The sequence below is a fragment of the Ranitomeya variabilis genome, chromosome 2, assembly GCF_051348905.1.
Source record: "Ranitomeya variabilis isolate aRanVar5 chromosome 2, aRanVar5.hap1, whole genome shotgun sequence".
Taxonomy (NCBI): domain Eukaryota; kingdom Metazoa; phylum Chordata; class Amphibia; order Anura; family Dendrobatidae; genus Ranitomeya; species Ranitomeya variabilis.
In genome coordinates, this window is record NC_135233.1 from 1,063,515,568 (window position 1) to 1,063,538,178 (window position 22,611).

Consider the following 22,611-nt stretch of genomic DNA (forward strand, 5'->3'; position numbering starts at 1 on the left):
GGGGCTTAAGGGGTTAGATAAGCACTCCTCCATCAAAGTTTTTATCATCTCAGTATATTGCAGTCTTCATATTATATAGCACTGTGCACTTACAATTGCTCATTATGCCCCTTTACCCGTTAATTTTTCTCTTTTCCATTCGGTCTATAACATCACATGATTAAGAACTGACTACCTAAATCCTTCTAAGCTCTATGTAGAAACAGGAGATCAGTTTTCTCTGGATGAGTCATGAGTCACTGCAAATGTCCCTGGCAGGGGGAGAAGGGAGGAGTTGGGTCAGGATTTGAGACTTCCTGCTACTACATAGAGCAGAGAAAAGAGAAGAATTAGCTGAATAGAAAGACAAAATGAGCAATTGTAAGTACACAGTGCTATATAATATGATGACTGCAATATATTAAGAAGATAAAAACGTTGATGGGAGTGTTTATGTAAGTAAAAAAATCCTCAAAGTTGGACATCCCCTTTAAGTTAACCTTTCTCATGTATTATCAATTATTATACTCTCTTAATTTATATGTAAAGGGTGCATATTCTCATTATGTTTTCTTTCTGACCCTTATTTTAATATTTTTAACATTTCCATTTTTAAGCTATCATGTATTAGGAAATAATAATAATAATAATAATAATAATAATAATAATTTTATTTACATACCATCACCATATTTCACAGCACTTTACAATTCAGAAGGGACTCATACAGACAACATCAGACATTCAACAATTCGGAGGAACGAGGGTCTTGCTCACAAGAGCTTACAATCTATCGGAATCGGATACGAGAACGTCTCCTTTCCAAAACACAGTGTATCATTACAGCATCCATAACTATGGAATAACAGGCAATATGAGGAGATGTAATTAATATAATGTTTTCTATAACAATATAGAAAACAAAAGATTGAAATGGATGGAATAAAAGTATTTATCCTTCCTGTCATCTGCTGGCGCTTCTCGTGGATCATTTTAATTCATTTAGTATGTAGGCACTGAAAAGTAAAGAACATTAATGATTAGAAACAATGAATTATTACAGGACAACATTTTTTTTGCTTTTTTGGGGTATTTCTTTAGGTGGAATCCAATCATATCCCCATTTATCTGGTCCTATTTTTTAGCGATTATAGTTTTGTTGCCCATGTATCATCTCTGGTGGATTTGTAGACATCTACGGTGGGTCTAATGTTACAGTGAGGTTTCTTACATCCACCAGAAGTACTAATTCTGAGAACAACCCTCCATTTATACAGAATTCTGGTGTCAATTGCTTTGAAAAGTCATACAATTTTTGCACAACTTTGTGTTGTGATTAAATTTTGAGACTATTGATGTTTTCACGACAGTTACTCCCAGCTGTTACAGAATAAGTGGAGTTGAGGTAGGACAGAGGCACGACAGGGGCATGACGTCTAATTCATGATGAGCTGTGGCGCTCTTTACACCAGAAATCTAACTCCAGTCAGGGACTGGAGTTAGGTTTCTATTGTGATGCATGGTGGTGCACACCACACATTAGATGTTCCTGGTTAATCCAGAGTCATTTGCCTTTTAATGAATCACGATACACTGGCAGCAGTGAGATTTGAACCCACGCCTCCGAACAGACTGGAGCATAAATCCAGCGCCTTAGACCACTCGGCCATGCTACCATTTTAAGCTGCAAGTGTATCGAGCTTTTAATGAATCAGGAGTGTCTGATTTCAACACGCCCCTCATCAAGACCAGCGAAAAAGTCACCAGCCTTGATGAATCGGGGCCAAAGGGATTAAAACAGGTAACAAACATAAGATAGTGATGGCTGTAGAATGAGGAAAATGTACAACCGACAGAGATTAACGACTGCTTTTAGAATTGTGTGCACATGGACTAAAGACTGTAATTGGATCAAGCCAACAATGATCTAATTTCTATGGTCAACAGGGGAGAAAAGCAAAACCGACCATAGACAATACATTATTAGTTGATTCCACTTCATTTCTCTGGCACTTGGCAAGAGTCCCTTAATATTGGCAAGTTGATCACCACAAGGATCGACAACTTGAATTTTTACCTCTGTGCCAGAGGTGATCGGCCACCCTCTACTGAAATAACCAGAACATTTAGTAAAGATGCTAGAGAATGGGTTAGGCTGAGCCAAACGTTGCGGTCATGCATCTTCCATTGGATGAATATTTTTGGCCCTCTTAGGATGAATGTCAAACACTTACCAGTGACATAGGAGGCAGTAAATGTACTCGACATGGAATTGGCTTTGGATACAAACTCTACGAGCATGTTACGCTGAGAGGAAACCAGTGCTGGGATTGACCCAGACCCAGACTTTCTCTCCAATAGGACAGGTGACGATTTTGTAGCACCATCATAGACTGTCACATAATCAGTAGACGCGATGTTAAGATAACTAAACTGCAATAAAATCTGGAACAAAAATCAAAAAGTGCTATTAGTTCGGATCAATTAAAAAAAATCCACAAATATCTAAATTTTATGCTCAATGATATTTTTCTGTATTCATTTTACCTTCATGTATGGGACTTGAATAAGCCAGAGGCAGTTTCCACCACCTTGGTTTGCCGAAATACTACTTCCGGATAGAGATCCTGTGGTCGTCAACAGCTTTGTCCTACAAAGGTCTTTTTGTGGCAATATATATGGACAATGTTAGTGAGGAGTGTAAAGTTCACATGAAATCACAGAGATAAGAACAATTAGGAATTCAGAGAAGACATCAGGCAAAGAAAACTTACTGCAGCCATAGTTGGCATTAATTTTCATCAGGTCCACATTACTCATTCCCGATCTCTGTCCTATAGGCACACTAGGATCAGGCTTCGGGACAATAGTAGACAAAGAGTCCCTTAGGGAAAAGGCAAACCTATAGAGAGAATGGATGAAGATGTATTCGCCTTAGTCATGATATTGTAGACTTTTACAGGCTGTAAAAACTATGTGTTTAATGGCTGATATAAAGTCGACCTGATACATTTATTTATGTGTCATCATCTTATTATTACTATGTTAAAAAAATGTCACATTAGAGTAAATTTCTTTGAGTTTGTAGCTTGATTATGCTATGGAAAACTGCAGCCAGATAGTCCTATAAATACATATTCAAGTGATGCAACAAGATTGACATAAATATACAATAATTATTTATTATTGGTGCCACCAAAATTATCTTGGGATCTATGGCTAGTTTTAAAGGGGTTATCTATACATTAAGTGAAAGAGTCTGGATTTCACTCCTTAGGATACCTCTCTATTAGCCAGGTTGAAGGACCATGAGAAAACATGGTCTAGCCATGCTTGACATTGTCGATGTCACCCATTAGAATGAGACCTGTGTAATACTGTTGGTCCACCAATATCAGTAATTTGACTTGGAGCAACTTTTACAATCATGCTACCATAGGAATAACTCTCTATATATTGGCCTAAGGTGGTTATGGTAGGACACAAGAACCCCAATTCCTCCATCTCTTCAGAGAGATAATTGTTTCTGTCTCTCCTCCTGTGTCTATGAATAGTATGTGAATTGTGAGCTTCGCTCAAGAGGAGAGAGCTGATGGATATGTGGCTCTCTCCTTCTCTCACGGAGCTGTATTTAAGATCAGTCTGAGGCTGAATTCGTACCTCCATACATTACGTTTTGAGGACGGACTGACCACAGGTCTCCTGACCCAAACTTGAGATCCTCATTTATTCACCATACCTCCTATCTTCCATATCCACCATGACAGCTCCCCAAAATCAGGATAGTCCCACTGGATCCAAAATGGTTTGGGGCTATGTCCTGACTTCAGCAGTATCTGAGTTCTCAGGGTACACATACAGTTGAATATAATGGTGGAGCAGGGAACCATTAGATCCCACCTCCACCATTATACAAACTTATTTTTTGTCCATGTATTGTCAAATGTTATACTACATGCTGAAAAGTTCTTAGTTGCATCAACTCACGAAGACCTGAATTCGGCAGGTGTGTGGATGTCATTGGCGAAATAAAAAAGCAAGTAGAGCTACAATGTAGCGAACAGGCAGCCCCTTCCAGAGGCGTGCCTGAACACAAAAAAACAAGGAAATGCAGCCGCAGGTACAGCAGCGGGTGATGTCACATAGTCCATGGAGCACGAAATCCAGTGCAATCCACCAGTCCTTGTCATAACGCATTTTGGAAAACTCGGTTTCCTTCTTCAGGGTAGACTGACTGTTAACCTCTGAAGAAGGAAACCGAGTTTTCCGAAACGTGTTAGGACAAGGACTGGCGGATTGCACTGGATTTCGTGCTCTCTGGACTGTGTGACACCAGACGCCACTATACTATGTGCTGTGAAAGAAATTGTAGCATACTGTAAATCACACTGGTGTATTGGTCACAATATGGTTTCTATGATTTCTTCTCACAGATAATGGATTGCGACCATCTCTCAGAACTGAATGTGGCTCTCAGAGGTTAAGGACCAATGTCTTAGGGAATACCTCTAATTATACAAAATTGACTTTCTAAAAGTCCAATATTTCTTCTGCCCAAAACATATGTGTGTCAATGTAATAGGAAATAGCAGTAAATATAATAAAATACAACAAGGAACATCATCGGGACTTACCTGTGGTAATGCATCACTGATGTATAATCATACGGAAGGTTAAAGGTGTTTCCATCAACAATGTCAAAATTACCAAAGTTAGCTGTAAGAGATGAAAATGAAAATATTATATATTAATTCTACTGAATGTAAGGATTTAGCAGCTTCTCTCTAGAGACAATGAGTGAAGTTTATGCATGAAGGTCATGCAACCAATATCTACAGAGAATTGACCACCATTTGTACAACTTCTCACCTTTATCCATGTTCTGCCATAAGATGTCAATGTAGTTATCCCGGTCCATTCTGGTATGCTCATGGTAGAAGCCAAGATTGTGCATAGCTTCATGTTGTATCACACCGTAGACCATACAGCTTGGCCTGGCCAGGCTTACGGTCTGTTTGCCTAATATTCTCCCAATGTAAGACCAGCAGCTATGTACAAGATATGAATAGAATGATGTTATGTATATTTCGTATAAGAATCTTGGTAAAATGGACACTTATCTTGGAAGATGTTACGCATCTTATCCTTTACCAATAAAAGATCTCCAAAAATTATAACAAAAACTTGAGTAGATTTTAAAAAAATTGGTGCAAAGGAAAAGTGGAATATTTAAAAATAAATCTTACTTAAAGTTTAAAAAATAAGATGTAAAAATCCATTTAAAAAAATAAATAAAACAGGAATGAAGAAATGTAATTAGAACAATGAATTAAAATAATTTAGAGTTTTGGGGAACATGAAAAAATACAGGATTTTTTTGTGAATTGCACTTAAAAAATAAATATAATGTATGGCTTAAAGTTCATACAAAAAAAACCCACTATCTCACAGCAATGTCAATGAAAAATGTCAGGTACAGTGGGGAAAATAAGTATTTGATATGTTGCCGATTCTGCAAGTTTTCCACCTGTGCATGAAAATGAAGGTATCCAGCTCAGGAAATAAAATCAAAAGTCTTTATTTGGACAAATTTAAAAAAGTAAGCTGCTTGACAAACCAGTGCATACAGGGTGAAGGAATGTCTTGAATAACGGGATGCGTTTTCGAACACGTGAAGTGTTCTTAGTTCTTAGTTTTACTGAGGACTAAGAACACTACACGTGTTCGAAACGCGTCCAGTTATTCAAGACATTCCTTCCCCCTGTATGCACTGGTTTGTCAAGCAGCTTACTTTTTAAATTTGTCCAAATAAAGACTTTTGATTTTATTTCCTGAGCTGGATACCTTCATTTTCATGCACAAGTACCTGGCGCCAAGCAGAGACGTTTCCATGCTCGGATCAAATTTCTCATAGGCTGTGAGAATACCATTATAAGGGTGAGCTGAATTATTTCCTTTTTTTTATTAAGTTTTCCACCTACAAAGAATGGAGAGGTCTGTAATTTTTATCACAGGTACACTTCTACTGTGAGAGACAAAATCTAAAAATAAAAACCGGAAAATCACATTGTAAAAAATTGTATTTTATTGCATGAAATAAGTATTTGATCACCTACCAACCAACAAGAATTCTGTCTCTCACAGACCTGTTATGTCAGTTTTTCTTTAAGAAGCCCTCCTACTCTGCACTCATTAGCTGTATTAATTGCACCTGTTTGAACTCATTATTTGTATAAAAAACACCTGTCCACGCACTCAATAAATCACACTCCAATCTCTTCACCATGGACAAGACCAAAGAGCTGTCTAAGGAAACCGGGGACAAAATTGTAGACCTGCACAAGGCTGGGATGGGCTACAGGACTATAGGCAAGCAGCATAGTGAGAAGGCAACAACTGTTGGCACAATTTTTAAAGAATGTAAGAAATATAAGATGACAATCCTTTTTCCTTTGTCTCGGGCTCCATGTAAGGTCTCACCTCGTGAGGTAAAGATGGTTCTGAGAAATGTCAGGACCTAGTCAATGATCTGAAGAGAGCTGGGACCACAGTCTCAGACATTACCGTTAGTAACACTATGCCATCATGGATTAAAATTCTGCAGGGCACGCAAGATCAACCTTGCTCATGCCAGCAAATGTCAAGGCTTATTTTGTTTGCCAATGACCATCTGTATGATCCAGAGGAAGCATGGGACAAGGTCATGTGATCAGATGAGACCAAAATAGAACTTTTTGGTGTCAACTCCACTCACCGTGTTTGGAGGAAGAAGAAGGATGAGTACAACCCCAAGAACACCATCCCAACCATAAAGCATGGTGAGGTAAATATCATAGTTTGGCAGTGCTTTTCTGCATCGAATTGAAGGGAGGATAGATGGGGTTATGCATCGTGAGATTTTGGCTAGCAACCTTCTTTCCTCAGTAACAGCATTGAGGATGGGTCCTGTCTGGGTCTTCCAGCATGAGAATGACCCAAAGCACACAGCCAGGGCAACTAAGGAGTGGCTCCGTAAGAAGCATTTCAGGGTCCTGGAGTGTCCTAGCCAATGTCCAGACCTGAACCCAATAGAAAATCATTGGAGAGAGCTGAAACTCAATGTTGTCCAGCGACAGCCTCAAAACCTGAAAGATCTGGAGAAGATCTGTATGGAGGAGTGGGCCAAAATCCCTGCTGCAGTGTGTGCAAACTTGGTCAAGAATTACAGGAAACATCCGACCTCTGTAACTGCAAACAAAGGTTTCTGTTCCAAATATTAAGTTCTGTTTTTCTATTATATAAAATACTTATTTCATTAAATAAAATGAAAATTATTTATATAAAAATCATACGATGTGATTTTCTGTTTTTTATTTTTAGATTCTGTCTCTCACAGGTGAAGTGTTCTTACAATAAAAATTGCAGACCTATCTATTCTTTGTAGGTGGGAAAACTTGCAAATATTGGCAGCGTATTAAATACTTATTTTCTCCGCTGTATTGAAAAGTCGTTCTTAGTAAATTTTCCACCTTTTGTAAATTTGACAATTACTGTTTATTTAACAGTCATGGCATCAATTATAGATACCCCCTTTAAGTGAATGTTAGCACTAACCCAGATCCAGGTTCTATACTGAGATAGTCTGGTTCCGAATTCCAGTCGACAAATTGCACACAGGTCATCACTTCAAACTCCTTCAATGCTTCGTTAATCAGAGATACTTCTGTTGCCGCTGAAGATGAAAAGACTTTACGTCAGTTTTAGAACCAGGAAAATCAGGAAGAGCCGTGTACACAGCGCCTACAGGTCGGTTCCGGGTGCTCCCATATGGGTACTCTGCATTATAGCGGTATCTAAAGCAACATTCTGTCATTTTTCAGAATTTGAGTAAAACCAGACAATAACTCTTCTAAATGCGGAAACTCCTAAATGTGCTCAGAGATAAAAGTTCCAACTGCTGCTGCTCTGTAGGTTGGCAAATCTAATGACGAAATGAATAAATATGGAAAATCAGATATGCTGTGATGCTAGCGTCTCAATAAATGAGATAGTAGAACAGGCAAAGCAGTTTTATAAACGCGTGCACTCACTTCTTCATCACGAGAAGCACAAGTCACAACCACACTTGTGGTTCTCCCGATGAATAAGTGAGTGCCCTTTGAAACTCGTTGATAGCGCATTACCTGCTCAACTATCTCAAGTTTCTTCTGGACATCATCTATATTCATTAACGCGTTTCGAAGTGCACTCACAACTTCATCAGGAGTCCACGATGAGTCCTGATGAAAAATTGAGTACATTTCGAAACGCGTCGAGAATAAAACCGCATTACCTGTTTTACTATCTCAAGTTTTTTTCTGGACATGTATATTTATTGAGACACCAGAAGCGCATCATATTCGCTTTTCCATATTTGTTCATTTTTCTGACTTTATCATACAGAATAGCCACATATATATCTATAGGGTCAATTGTAAGAGTGCTTTAAGTGGATTTGTCAGCAGATTTTAAAATATAAATTGCAAATGTTAGTACAAAAGTTCACTTATACCTGAAGAGACCTGTGTACCTGCTTTAAAAATCAGGTGGATATACCATAAGTGTCTGAGATGGTACAAACCTGTGTAGCATGCACTATTTGCCCAGTCATAGCACTATATATGAAAATTGTGTCTGCTACTGCAACTATATCCCCTTCACTTGGATAGGAATTGCATGTAACGGCAGTACCCGCTATAGCCACAACTGGGCATTTGGCACTGCGTCTGGGTACATAATATAGCAGGGACTGAACTGCTGTGGCTTTGTTAGTTGACTATCCTAGGGATAATCCATCAATAATAAAGTCATGGTAAATATTATTCATGTTACTAAATTTTTGCTTGAGACAATAGGAGGCACTTACAGTACTGAGGAGCTATGGTATATGGTACTGTGACGATTCCATTCGCGTTCTTCTGCCACTTGCATGAGCTACATTTTCTAGCGTTACGGTTGATGGCAAAGGCTACATCACTTTCTTTCAGCAAAACGTGAACATCTACGATGGAAGGATGGATATTATTTCTCATGTTTTTGCAATAGATCTTGATGTAAAAAAAGTACAGTTTTGTGTATACAGCTCATATATAAACCAATGTGTCTCTATGATCAGCAACCCGATGACTTGATACAATCAAGATAACGGCGGAGTAGACTCTGTTGGACCTATCTAGGCTTGCACAAGAACGATCTTCCGACAGATCCTTCATCCATCAAGTCGCCATGGCTCAAGATCAAGCCAAAAGCCAAGAAATAAATATTAACAGTGTCTATATGGTTTCACAAGCTACATAATCTGAATTTAAAGTCATACTCTCTTCCATTTGTCTCCTGTCCCACCACCAATCAAATATATCTCCATTAAGATGTAGCATAAAACCTAAGCCTTCCCATAGTCATTGGACCAAACATAGGCTAGGACCAAACATAGACTACTCCCACATAGAAGGAAAACCACAACTATGGATCCCCCTTAATGAACTAGACTCGACTCTGGACGACTTGGTCCGTATATTCGAATTACTGCAATGCAATACTATATTTCACCTACGATGGCCACCGCAGGGGGAAATCGATGTCCAGCCACAGCTCGGCCCAATCGTTGAGGTTTCAGAAAAGAGAGGTCTTTATTAGAAGCCCATTCAATATTGTGCAATCTACTTTTAACGATGTTCTCTAAATCTACCAAGGACTAGTTACATATTTCTGCATCTTGTGAGTTACACTTTGAGCCTCCTTGGAAAACACAAGCAAAAAGTCAACTTTATGAAAAATGTACCTTTGTTTGCAGCCTGGATGACTTCAAATACAGTGCGGTCCGTGCCAGAAATGCTGTCACCTGTAGAGATAAAATATATTAGGACAAGGCACCATCTCTATGAAGACAGGATAATGTGATGAGTCCGTATAAATATGTGGGATCACTATCTGATAAGTTAAATTTTATTTCTTGATGAATATAAAAATGTACCAGACCTAAGCTGGACACATATCGGGGAACAGATCTGATCAAAGGCTCCTATTAGGATCATGTTATCAGGAATTTTTTAAATGCTCCCATCTTTTAAGGAGTCTCCTTTCCACTAGACTGGCATCCTGAATTTAAAGCTAAAGCCTGACCTAAACCACATTAGACAAGACCATTATCTACGTGATCACTGTTTGTATGAAGAGAAAATACGACTATGGCATCCTATGTTCCTTGTTCATTAGGTTTCTACTTTCTATAGCACTGGCTATGCAGATCATGATGTGTCATCTAAAGGTCTAGACAATTATCTTAAAGTGGTGGTCTCAAAAATAATTTATCAGAGTAGGGTACACACATACATATACTGGAGGTAAAATGCTAATTCATATCTTCTACATCTGTAGGAGATGTTATATATTCACATTAATATTCTGAAAATATGGAGAACTTACCTAGAATACGAGGTTCATACACCTGTGAAAAGAAGCAAAAAAGTGTCCATTAGGTCTTAGAAGAAAGTTGAAGACTTTTCAGAAAATGATCCCAGTATGGACTCAAGCTTTTCGATGTGGTATATCCGAGCATCGCATAATTGTTAGCACCACAAAGTCATAAGGAAAATGAGCAAGTTGATTATGACTTACCGGTCTGGGCAGAACTTGGCCAGTCAAACATAGCCAGAAGGCCACCTTCATCAGCTCCATGGTCTTGTACTTTGTATTTAGTGACAGCTGAGACACCTGTAAAAGATGCTGCATAGATGCTGCTTATAAACCCCTCCAGTGGATGAGAATAGCCAATCCCCACACAGAGCCTGACCCTTCACCATGGGTGGTGGTGATGGTCCTCAGACCCCTCCCTTACATGCTACTTTACTCTAATTATATATTCAGGAATCACATAAGTTGCCTGAGGGGGGGTCCTTCTAGCACGTACGATCTTAGCAGTACTAGAAGTGGCACCTGAGGGCTATGTTCTCGCTATATATTTAGTGTCAGGGTCAGGTTACTCATGCTATATTGGAGCTGGATTAATACATAAAAATTGTTGCGCTTTTTTTGTCATAATTATCTGAATTTTTGGCAAAACCGGCAAATAATTTTTTTAAAAATAAGGAGGCTAAACACACGAGAGCAATTCTTGAACCCAGTCTACATGGACTGATCAGAGGCAGAATACGACTGACGATCGGTAAACTTTTACTAATCGATGCCGACCAAAGTGAGCAATGTGCACTTAGTCATTTATATGAGATCGCTAAGTACACACTGGCTGCCATAGTTCTTGGCAGCACAAGTTCAGTTTACACCAGACGTTGCAACGCCGATAACCCAAAACATTATTTCACCTGATAAACGCATGTCTTGCCCATTCATCGGGTGATCGGCAGCCCATTTACGCAGCAAGATAATCGTGTAATTGAACAATCATGAAATCGTTCACAATTGTCTTGCAGTGTAAACTGACCCGTTAGAAGGAACAATGACAGTTAGGCCTTATATAAGAGAATGTGACAAATCCAGTCCCAGCAGAGGTGCCAGGGGCAAACTGAATTCTCACGTACACTGGCCACTGCAGCCATTGTACTGACCGGTGATCTGATGGGAAGGTTTCACCTGCTGTTCCATTGTGTCCAGATTCACTGGTTACAGCTTCCAAGTGTAATCTTCAGATAATGAGCCCATTAGTATAATGTGATGAGGAAACTGGGATTTTTACTGAAATGACACCTTATAGACTCACAATTTAGAATTTTTCCCGTTTATTAATATTGAGATTTAAATTGAGAAAATCAATTGTGGCGTGCGTAAATTTTCTCTAATAAAATATCATGTTATTTCTCCCATAAGATGACCGCTGAAAAAAAAAACCTACATGGCAGAATTACTATTTTTGTTTACTCTGCCTCACGGAACAAAATGGAATAAAAGAGATCAGAAAGTCATAAGAATTTTAAAGTTGTAATGATAACAACTACAGCTGTGACTGCAAAAACCAAACTCTATAATAGCTTCATAGTTTTAAGGTTGGGAAGATCTGGATGGGATTTATACACACAGATTGGAATATACGGTAATAAACAAGAGGGTGATGGTAGTTTTCACCGGTAAGGGTTGTGTAAGGAAACAATACCTGTAGAAGCCTGATGTGTTGTAACTGCTGCCCCATGTCTGGAGGACAGTATCATACAGAAGTTTGGCAAAGTGGAAATTATCATGATGTGTGGACTGTGCTCACAAAAAAGATGTGATCCAGAGAATATAAGCAAGAATTTTTCTTTGCACCAATGCATTTCGGCACCTTTCTTAAGGTAAAAAAACAAGTGCGTCTGTCATGCTGCTGCAGTGCAGTATACCACAACATCCACCAGGGGGAGCATGTGAGGGAAGTTAGGCTGCACACACAGAGAAGCACCACAGAGCAGCAGCACAGGCACCACCAAGTGGCAAAAGAGTGATCAGACAAGCCGAGTCAAAAAACAGTCAGAAGCAGAAGTACCAGAAGGTGCAGCAGTACACGTGGTCAGGAACAAGCCAGGGGGTTCAGCAATGGTCGAAAGTGGAAAAGACAAAGACAGAAGGCAGAAGCAAGTCCAAATACAAGCCGAGTCAAAAAAACAGAGAATCAAACCAACTAACAGGGAAACACTGGGAAAGGACAGACAGAGGGAGTCAACAGACACGGGGCAAGTCAGGTATCACAGCAGGACAAATCAAGATCCACCGGAGTCAGGTACACACACCAAAGGCAGAACTATAGCTGACACTGCCAGCAGGATGCATCGGAGCTAAATAGCAAACCTGAACCCAGAACGAGGCATGCCAAAGTTAACCCTTGACATAATCCACCCGGCAAAAAGGGCAGACAAGACAAAAACCCCGGAAAGGATCATGACAGTGTCATAGTTTTAAGGTTGAAAGAAAAAATAAGTCTATTGAGTTGCCTGTCAGCAATAAGGTACAGCTATCACTGTCAGTGATCCTATGGTTTAGACAGCTTTAGCAACTCTGTTGTCTGTCAGGTAAAAAGCTTTATCTTCACAAACTGTCACATTTTATATTACTCAACTTATAATCTAACAAGTTGATCTAGGAAGCAAAAAACAAACCAAAAGGCAAATGCTAATTAATTACCCCACAATACAGGAAACATTCCTTACTGATTCCACATATAACAATCAGACAAGATCATTGGGTCAACTAACTAGTATCTTGTGCCCATAATTTGCAGTTTTGTATTTTTCTTGAAAGGCATCCAGGCCTTGATTGAACTTGTTTAGTGAATCGACCATGTTAAATATTAATTATTAATTGAATTATTCTTATTCAATACTGTACTGAGCCCATTGCTTCTTGCTGACACTACAAAGGGCTATTTCTGTGCATGAAGCTCAGAGTATGAGTCAACACCACATAAAGGGGAACACGTGGTCTGTAGGAAACATATATAAACGTCTCTTAGGAGCGTGTGGGGGCTTTTGTCACGTGGGGGCTGTCACCTCCTGCTTTCACCATCATTCTCCATGGACATTTGACAAGTCACACAAGAAAGCAACAGCTGGTAGCGGTAGCCATGATGACCTTCAGATTTCACACAGACAGACGGCTTTTACCATTCAGAACTTTGGGAAAGATGAGTAACAAGCGTTGATATTTACACATGGGCAATCTGTTCTTAACCATTTCATCTATTTTATGTTTTGCTGCAATGTGGTTTTTCTGTGGACAATTCAATAAACCACTACCTTTTTTATGAGCATATCATGACATTTTTCTTTAAGAGTAACGCACCTGGTTAAGTCCTGATTAAATAAATGTGCAAAATAAGCATATTTAACAGACCATTACAATGTGAGTTTCATAGGCTCACTGCAATACAGTGAAGAATCACCCTCTGTGATGAAGATTAAACCTTTCTCTGCACATAGAGTGCATTTATCATTGTAGACCTACGAGTAGAAAGATAATTAGGAAAATCTATGTTCTGTCCATTAAAATATATGTACATTGTAATAATATCATCATTAGGTCTTTGTAATTCCAAACTGAACAGACCTATAGTAAGTTTCATAGCCTGTCTTGATATTGCAGTCCACCCATTCCCTTAAAGCAGGGGTGGGCAATTAATTTTCTCGAGGGGCCACACAAGAGACAATGACTGTTATGGAGGGCCGAACCAATAGGCTGAAATTAATTCTATTCAATATTAATATCAACATATTATAATTATTATATTAATAATTATATTAAGATTAATTATATCACTTAATATTGAGCAGAATTAGATATGCTAACATCCCCTATATACCATTTGAACCCGAATACAGCCCCTTTAATATATCATATGAGGCCCACAAAGCCCCTCCATGTCCAGCATCTGAGGCCAACACAGCCTCTCCAGTGCCAGCATCTGAGGCCCACACAGCCTCCCCAGGGCCAGCATCTGAGGCCCACACAGCCTCCCCAGGGCCAGCATCTGATGCCCACACAGCCTCCTCATGGCCAGCATCTGAGGCCCACACAGCCTCCCCATGGCCAGCATATGAGGTCCACACAGCCTTCCCATGGTCACCATATAAGGCACACACAGCCTCCCCATGTTCATGTTAAGACCCCCTCTCCATGTCAAGATCACCATAGCCTCCCTATATCTATAAGACCCATAGAACCTCCCTATGCCCATAAGACCCATATAGCCTCCTTATGTCCTTAAGACCCATATAGCCTCCCTATGTCCATAAGACCCATATAGCCTCCCCATGACCATGATAAGACCCATACAGCCTCCCCTCCCATACAGCCTCCCATCTGCAGCCAAACATCCCATACACATAAATGAATTAAAAAAACACATACTCACCTTTCTCCCATTCCAATGGCGATCTGCTCTGTTTCTGTCTCCGATGACCACAGTACACATGCTGATTGGTGGAGGAAGTGGCTGGAGGCCCCTTCTCCACCAATGCAGTCAGCGTGGATGGAGAGTGACTGGGGAGACAGCGGGCAGGCATGCGAGCGGGCGGAGACAGCAGGCAGGCGGGCGGGTGGAGACAGCGGGCGGAGACAACGAGCAGGTGGGCATGGTGTGGCCTATAGGCCACAAGATGGAGGTGTTGATCTGCTCCTATCAACCAAATGTACTTTTTAGTTTATCACCCAAGTACCCTCACTTATATTCCCTTATTTTGAGATCCACACTGTCAGACTCTAAAGCCCCTTCTCCCTTTGAGTGGCAGTTGTGTACCTCCCTCTGGACCTTTCCTGTCACTTCCTGGATCACTATGCCACCTCGCTTCCACATTTTCTATCTTGTGACATCCTCACCCTCATCATGGGACATTATAACATCACTATTGATGATCCCCTCTCCCCATCTGCCACTCACCTTTTATCGCTAACCTCCTCCTTTGTCCTCTCACAGCTCACTAACTCTTCTACACAAGAAAGAAATATTATGGACATGATCCTCTCCCCGCTTTGCTCAGTGCCTGACTTTACTGATTCCCCTCTCCCACTCTCTGACCATAACCTTTTTTCATTCTTTGTCAAGAATTGTCACCCTGCTCAAGACACCCCCATTTTCCACACTTATAGAAATATACATGATATTATATTTAGGAAGAATTTAAAGTCATCATTTGCCCCAATCTCCTCCTTCTCCTGTCCTGACTCTGCATTGAAACATTATAATGATACATTGCAAAGAACTAGGGCCGCCATCAGGGCATTACTGCCCTTACTACTGTATGGGGCCCGGTGATTAGAATCAGAAAGGGGGGGCCTGAACACGCTGGCAGCCCGGTCTGCTTGGGCCCCCCTCTCTTCTCTTCTCCTTATCGGGCCCCTGGACATTTTGTTCAAGGCTTTCAAATGCCAGATGCATAATCAACACTGTGGTGTTTTAAAGATACAACTACAGTGTTGTTAATGCATCCGGCAAATGGAAATTTGCACTGTACCTTTAAGCTGCAGCTGGCCTGGGTGCATCATGGTCCTTCCTGACATCAGACGCTGCTCCACTTCCACATTCCGGAGCAGAGCAGCTTGCCCTGTGTGTTTCACGCGGGGGCAGACGGCGGATGACGAGAGAGCAGGTGGAGGCAGCGGGCCGGGAGCAGGGTGAGTCTCACTTTCTTCGGTGATCCCATCTGCTGAGCTGTGTATCTAATCCTAACCTGTGTAATACTGTCTGCTGAGTCGTGTATCTAATCCTACCATGTGAGATACTGTCTGCTGAGCTGTGTATCTAATCCTAACCTGTGTGATACTGTCTGCTGAGTCGTGTATCTAATCTACCATGTGAGATACTGTCTGCTGAGCTGTGTATCTAATCCTAACCTGTGTGATACTGTCTGATGAGCCGTGTATCTAATCCTCTCCTGCATGATCATGTTTGCTGAGCCGTGTGTCTAATCTTATCCTGTGTGATCATGTCTGCTGTGCTGTGTATCTAATTCTATCCTGTGTGATACTGTCTACTGAGCCATGTATCTAATCCTATGCTGTGATACTGTCTGCTGAGCCGTGTGTCTAATCCTATCCTATGTGATACTGTCTGCTGAGCCGTGTATCTAATCCTCTCCTGTGTGATACTGTCCGCTGAGCCGTGCATCTAATCCTCTCCTGTGTGACACTGTCTGCTGAGCCGTGTATCTAATCCTCTCCTGTGTGATACTGTCTGCTGAGCCGTGTATCTAATTTTATCCCGTGTGCTGAGCTGTATCTCATTCTCCCCTGTGTGTCCCCATCCGGGGGGCACTGTGGTATAACCCCTTCTCGCTGTTGCAGGTTGTAGGTGCCTGGGGGCGACGAATGAGCAGGCGGAAGGCGGCGGGCGAACGAACAGAGTGAGGCGGCGGGTGCACGAGCAGGGTGAGGTGGCGGGCGAGCAGGGTGAGTCTCTCCAGTGAGGAGAGGCTTCAGGTGGCTCACTGTGGCTGCGGCTGGACTGGTATCGTTTGGCTAATGAGGGAAGGCGAGTGGGGACTGGGGGCCGCATCCAACAGGGCCCAGGGGGAGGCTAGTGGCATATATAAGCTACTGGATGATTCTGACCTGCTGCAAAACCAAATGCCCAATTATGACATCAGGCAGCAGCTCGGATCATCCAGTAGCTTATAAGTTTTGGTTGGGATTTGGAATAGGGGTGGGGAATTATTGATGCAAGTCGGTATATATGATCGGGAAATATCTTTATTATTATTATGGCTGTGTAATTTTTGAAATGGGGTTATCGGTCTGTGCTCACACAGCAGTGCATGGACTGGGCGCCGATCTCCTGACCAGCATCCTCATACATGCTGTGAGGCTGCTAAGTTCAGATCAGGAGACCCGCGGCCGGTCCATGCACCGCGGTCCAAGTGCAGACCGATATTCACCAGAAGTGGAGCTTTTCCAAGAGAGGGCGGAGGAACTTTGGAAGGTTCAAGGGGTGGAGGTGGAGCTAGGGTGGAGGCAGAACTGGGGGTGGAGCATGGGTGGAGTTTCAAGGGAGTCCCAAAATTTTGGCAGTATGGGGCCCTGAAATTCTTAGAGGCAGCCCTGCAGAGAATCCTGGATGAAGCTGCACTGCTTACACATAGAACTACTGGGCACAGATGGCAACAACCCTGGCACACGTTGCAAACATGTTTCCTACACTGGTGCTACAGGTGAGCCGAACATCTATGGAGAAAATCCAATCTGGCCTAAGATTTCATCCATTTATGATTAAAACATATAACTCAGCCCTTCACTTCTCCAGACAAACCTATTTCAATACCCTCATAACCTCACTATCCAACAATTCTAAACATTTTTTGACGCTTTTCATTCCATCATCAATCCAAGAGTACAGACCTTGACCATCAACCTCAGAACTGACGAGCTGACCAATTATTTCAAATAAAAAGTTGAGCATATGTGACAGGAATTTTTCTCCTATTCCCCTAATTCTAAGCACTGTCCTTCCTCCACCACTGCATCTAGCTCACTCTCTGTCTTTGAACCAGTCACAGAAGAAGAAATGATCTGGTTCCTTTCATCTTCTTGCCCTACTACTTGAAACAGTGACCGTATTTCCTCACATGTCCTCCAGTCCTTTTCGCAAGCTGTCACAACTCAACTAACAAAAATATTCAACCTCTCTCTCCCATCTGGTATCTTTTACTCCTCATTTAATTATGCCAGCATATATCCATTACTTAATAAACCATCCCTCGACCAAAACTGTACTGCTAACTATAGACTTGTCTCTAATTTTCTCTTAATCTTTAAACTCCTGGAATGCTTGGTCCACTCCTATCTAAACTTCCAGCTCTCAGATAACTCTCTTCTTGACCCAATACAATTCGGTTTCAGCTCTTTACGCTCTACAGAAACTGCCCTCACTAAAGTTTTTAATGATCTACTAACAACTAAATCTAATGGTCAATACTCCATGCTGAATCTTCTGAATCTCTCGGCAGCATTCAACATTGTGGATCACCAGCTCCTCCTCACTATGTTCTGTCTATCGGCCTCAAGGACACCATTCCCTCCTGATTCTCCTCCTGCCTTTATTGCCTTTATGACCACTCCTTCACTATATCTTTTGCTTGCTACCTTTCTTCTCCTTTTTTCCTTACTGTTGTTATTCCTCAAAGATCAGTCCTAGGCCCCCTCCTCTTCTTGTATACCGCCCCTATTGGACAAACAATCAGTAATTTGGTTTTCAGTACCATCTCTATGCTGATGACACCAATTATACACATCATCTCCTGACATCACGCCTGCATTATTACAAATACCAGTGATTGTATTAGCACTGTCTCTAACATCATGTCCTCCCTCTATCTGAAACTGAACCTGTCAAAAACTGAACTATATATTTCCTCCCTCCACTAACCTACCTATGACCGATATTGCCATTTCCATGTGTGGCTCTACCATTACTCCCCAGCAACGTGCCTGCTGTCTTGGGGTCATACTTGATTCAGATATTTTCTTCACTCCCTACTTTTGATCACTCACTTGCTCATGTCATCTACACCTCAAAAGCATGTTATGCTCAATAATATACACACACTTACTAAACGCTAAGGTAACTTCAAAACAACTCTCTATTTAAGAGATGTTGAGAACTAGGATTCCACATCTAAATATGAAGGATGGAGGAGGCGCTGGAATCTCCAATTCATGCATCTCCTGCAATCAACAACAAAAGAATACAGCTATACTTATTACACCAATCTTATTTATCACCTAAAAGGTATAAAAAAATGGGTAGGCAGTGCCACACTAGCTCCTATTGGTGCGAAATGTCTTGCACAGACTTTTGACACATGGCATGGGGATGCCCTCACATTTGTTTTGGTCTGGGGAGAGGTGATGGAATTACTGGAAGACATCTTGTGAATACCCATCACACACACACCAGAGGTCTGTTTATTGGGTATCTTAGGAGAGACCTTACGGACCCCGTATATTCATATCTTTCTACGGGAAACTCTCTTTCTGGCCAAGAAGATGATAGCCCTCAAGTGGATGAGGGATAGAACCCTTCCCTTTTCTCATTGGAAGAATTTAATTAATATTACAATTCCCTATGAAAGTTTGGTATACAAAAATAGAGGCGATCCACAAAAATGTACTAAAGTGTGGGGGGATCGTGTGCATCTCTTACAACCTCCTATTCCTCTAACACCCTCAGGTTCCAACTGCCTTCTGATCTGAACCGAAATGTTTTCAAAGTTCTGATCCCTGATGCTGAACAGAAGTTGGGTCTGAGCTGGGGATAGATAGATATTACAATATTGATTTTATAACTATATAGATGGTATTTATGGTTTTCTATTGAATGCAGATGTCCTGTATATGTTGACTTTACAAGAATCTATAATGTACCTTTCTGACTTTGATTTGTTTTATACAGTTGATCTGAGAGTTCAATAAAACGAGTATAAAAAAGAATTACTTCATCAGAAGAAAATTAAAGTCCCAGCCAGACCCCCAGATCTGAATCCATTTTAAAATCTGAGGGTGACCTGAAGAGGACGCTGTACACAGGAGATTTTCTCACAATTTGACAGCTGTGGAGCTACTGCAAAGGACAGTGGGCAAAGATCACCAATTCTAGATATGCTATGCTCATAGACTCCCATCCAAAAATGACTAAATGCTGTCATCAATTCAATTGGACCGATCGCATTCGCATCACAGAGCTGGAATGAGTACTGTGCAATATGTCGTTAAAATGGAAGAGAGGAATATGAACGGGGTAACGGAATTGTGAATGTGAGAGAATATTGAAAGTAAGAAACAAATGGTTGACATCCAATGGGAGGAACTAGTGATAATTAGGCTGTTGGTCAGGAATTGTGACAAAACCAGTACCTGCAGGTGTCCCAGGGGCAAGGTGAATATTCCACGTACGCCAGCCTGGGATACTGCAGCCATTGTACTGACCAGTCATCTCCATATGAAGGATTACACCCTCTGTCCACTGTATTAACTGTTTTCACCTTTCAAGTGTAATCTGTGATAAGATAATGAGCTAATTAAGGTTGTAAATGTACCCAAACACCTCTCCATTGCCAACAATGCCTGAGGTCATTAAAAAGGAGTAGAGACAAAGTAAGTGGTAAGGGATCCATAACTAATCTATGGGAAACAGGCCAATGATAAGAGAACAGAGAAGGCCGATTTCCACTTAGTACCGAATATCGAGGACCTCAGTTCTCTAATACATTACACAGGGAACTTCCCCCATATATTAGACTGGTCACATTACATTAGTTTTTACCATTCTGACCACTGTCACTTTATGTGGTTATAACTCTGGAAAGCTATTGTAGGAAAAAATCACTGATGCAAAAGCCATAAAAAACAGTCACTGATGCAAAAGCTATGCGATCAAGTACATGAGGCTAAAGAATCTGGGGTCCCTCTTCCACGTCCATCTTAGGTTGGTTCTTTTTTATGGCATTCTTTAATTTCATGTACTTGATCGCAAAGCTTTTGCATCAGTGATTTTTTCCTATAATAGCTTTTTGTACATCCCTTACGTGGCAGTGTTCTTTCTTATACAGGGACTTCATTATTATTATTATGCACTCGGCACTTTATACAACATAATAGGGGTCCCTAGTATGTGTATTTTCCCGCTGCTATATATACTTTTTGTTGCATATATACTCTGTCTATCAATATAGACCTTATTGTTTTCTACTTTAGTCTGCCTGCACTGGTTTGAGATACTGTATGTATAACCTTCCATTTTGGACGTGGCACTTAGGTGTCACTATCCCCCACCTTTTTTGTTATATGCTTCTATACTACGTTTTTAAAAACAATTTTCCTGTATTTACTTCCAATAAAAATTTGTTAAGATTTTCAATACATATTGCTCTGTGGTCCATATTGTTTGTTTGGTTTCTAACCCTAACTTTAGCCCAACTCACTTTAGCCCAACTCTAACCCTAATGGAAAAATGGAAATAAATATATATTTTTAATTTTATTATTTTTCCCTAACTAAAGGGGTGATTACGGTGGGTTTTATTTACTATTTTTATATTTTAATCACTCTGATGAGGTCTATCACAGTGATTAAAATGAACCAATAGTAAAAATTTCTCGTCAGGTGCACTGGGCATGCGCCCGCAATTTTCTCCCGGAAGAAGATACCGGCGGCCCGGGTGACTTCATGGGAGGATGCATAGACACCAGAGGTATCGGGGCACCCTATTTCTCTCTCCTCTGATGTGTGATCACATCAGAGGAGAGAGAAATTAAATGGAAAATCTGACTTTTTTTTTGCGGTCGCCGTTATACCATTAAAAATGGCGATCGCAATACTAGCAGCCGAGACCCCAAAGAAAATTCCGATGCTAGTGGGAGCTATACACTTAAACCTCAGCACCGTTAAAAAGCGGTGCTGTGGTTTAAGTACCCTTAACTGCCGTCGTTAAAGGCATATCTGTGGTCATTAAAGGGTTAAAACAGACATGATGGAAATGTTATTTATTAATGTTTTGCTATGGTATGACTATCTGGAGTAAAGGGATAATCATTCAAACTTTGAAAATTGCTATTTTTTTTACAGCTTTGTCAAATTTGTGATATTTATATAAATAAACACAAAACATATCAACCTAAATTTACCATTATCATAAAGTATAATGTGTTACGAAATAACAGTCTCCAAATAACTGAGATGTGTTGAAGCGTTCAAGAGTTATTACCACACAAAGTGACACTGGTCACATTTTAAAAAATTTGGCTCAGTCACTAAGGGGTTGATAGATTTTGAAATAATTAAAGTTCCACAATTTGATGTTTTTAAATAAAACGTTCCTGCGCTGAGATAATCTTATATATGTGCCCCTGCTGTGTACTGTGTAATGGCCGTGCCTGACCGTACAGGGACATGGTCTGATCATACCACATCTCCTGGGCAGGGGAGAAAGCAAAAGAGAGTATACAGACAGTACAGCATGGGATCACAGCTGCTTCTTTTTGTGAGATAAAACATTATCTGTACACACCCTCCCTCTGCCCAGGAGATATAGGACACCTCCCCCTGGGACCTATCGACTCCAGTGCCTCCTTCCCTGGGACCAGGCCACGGGCATGGAGCACCTCCTAAAGGCCCCGATCTCACCCATCACCTTGCCAAGCACGG

General features: G+C 40.9%; 1 protein-coding gene, 1 long non-coding RNA gene and 1 other non-coding gene across 3 annotated transcripts; 1 reads left to right on the top strand and 2 right to left on the bottom strand.

Moving 5' to 3' along the window:
- Positions 1 to 981: 981 nt before the first annotated feature.
- LOC143809006 (hatching enzyme 1.2-like) lies at positions 982 to 10,674 on the bottom strand. The gene is made up of 11 exons (XM_077292186.1): positions 10,615 to 10,674; positions 10,423 to 10,444; positions 9,779 to 9,838; positions 8,864 to 8,998; positions 7,573 to 7,690; positions 4,849 to 5,027; positions 4,614 to 4,695; positions 2,754 to 2,881; positions 2,527 to 2,639; positions 2,214 to 2,424; positions 982 to 995 (listed from the first exon to the last, which is right to left on the bottom strand). Exons 1-11 carry the CDS (start codon positions 10,672 to 10,674, stop codon positions 982 to 984), a joined length of 1,122 nt encoding a protein of 373 aa, XP_077148301.1.
- TRNAI-UAU (transfer RNA isoleucine (anticodon UAU)) lies at positions 1,574 to 1,655 on the bottom strand. Its single transcript has one exon. It is a non-coding gene; the product is annotated as a tRNA-Ile (tRNA).
- Positions 10,675 to 15,979: 5,305 nt separating the features above from the next.
- LOC143810190 (uncharacterized) lies at positions 15,980 to 21,242 on the top strand. The gene is made up of 3 exons (XR_013222695.1): positions 15,980 to 16,089; positions 16,759 to 16,842; positions 19,862 to 21,242. It is a non-coding gene; the product is annotated as an uncharacterized LOC143810190 (long non-coding RNA).
- Positions 21,243 to 22,611: the final 1,369 nt, after the last annotated feature.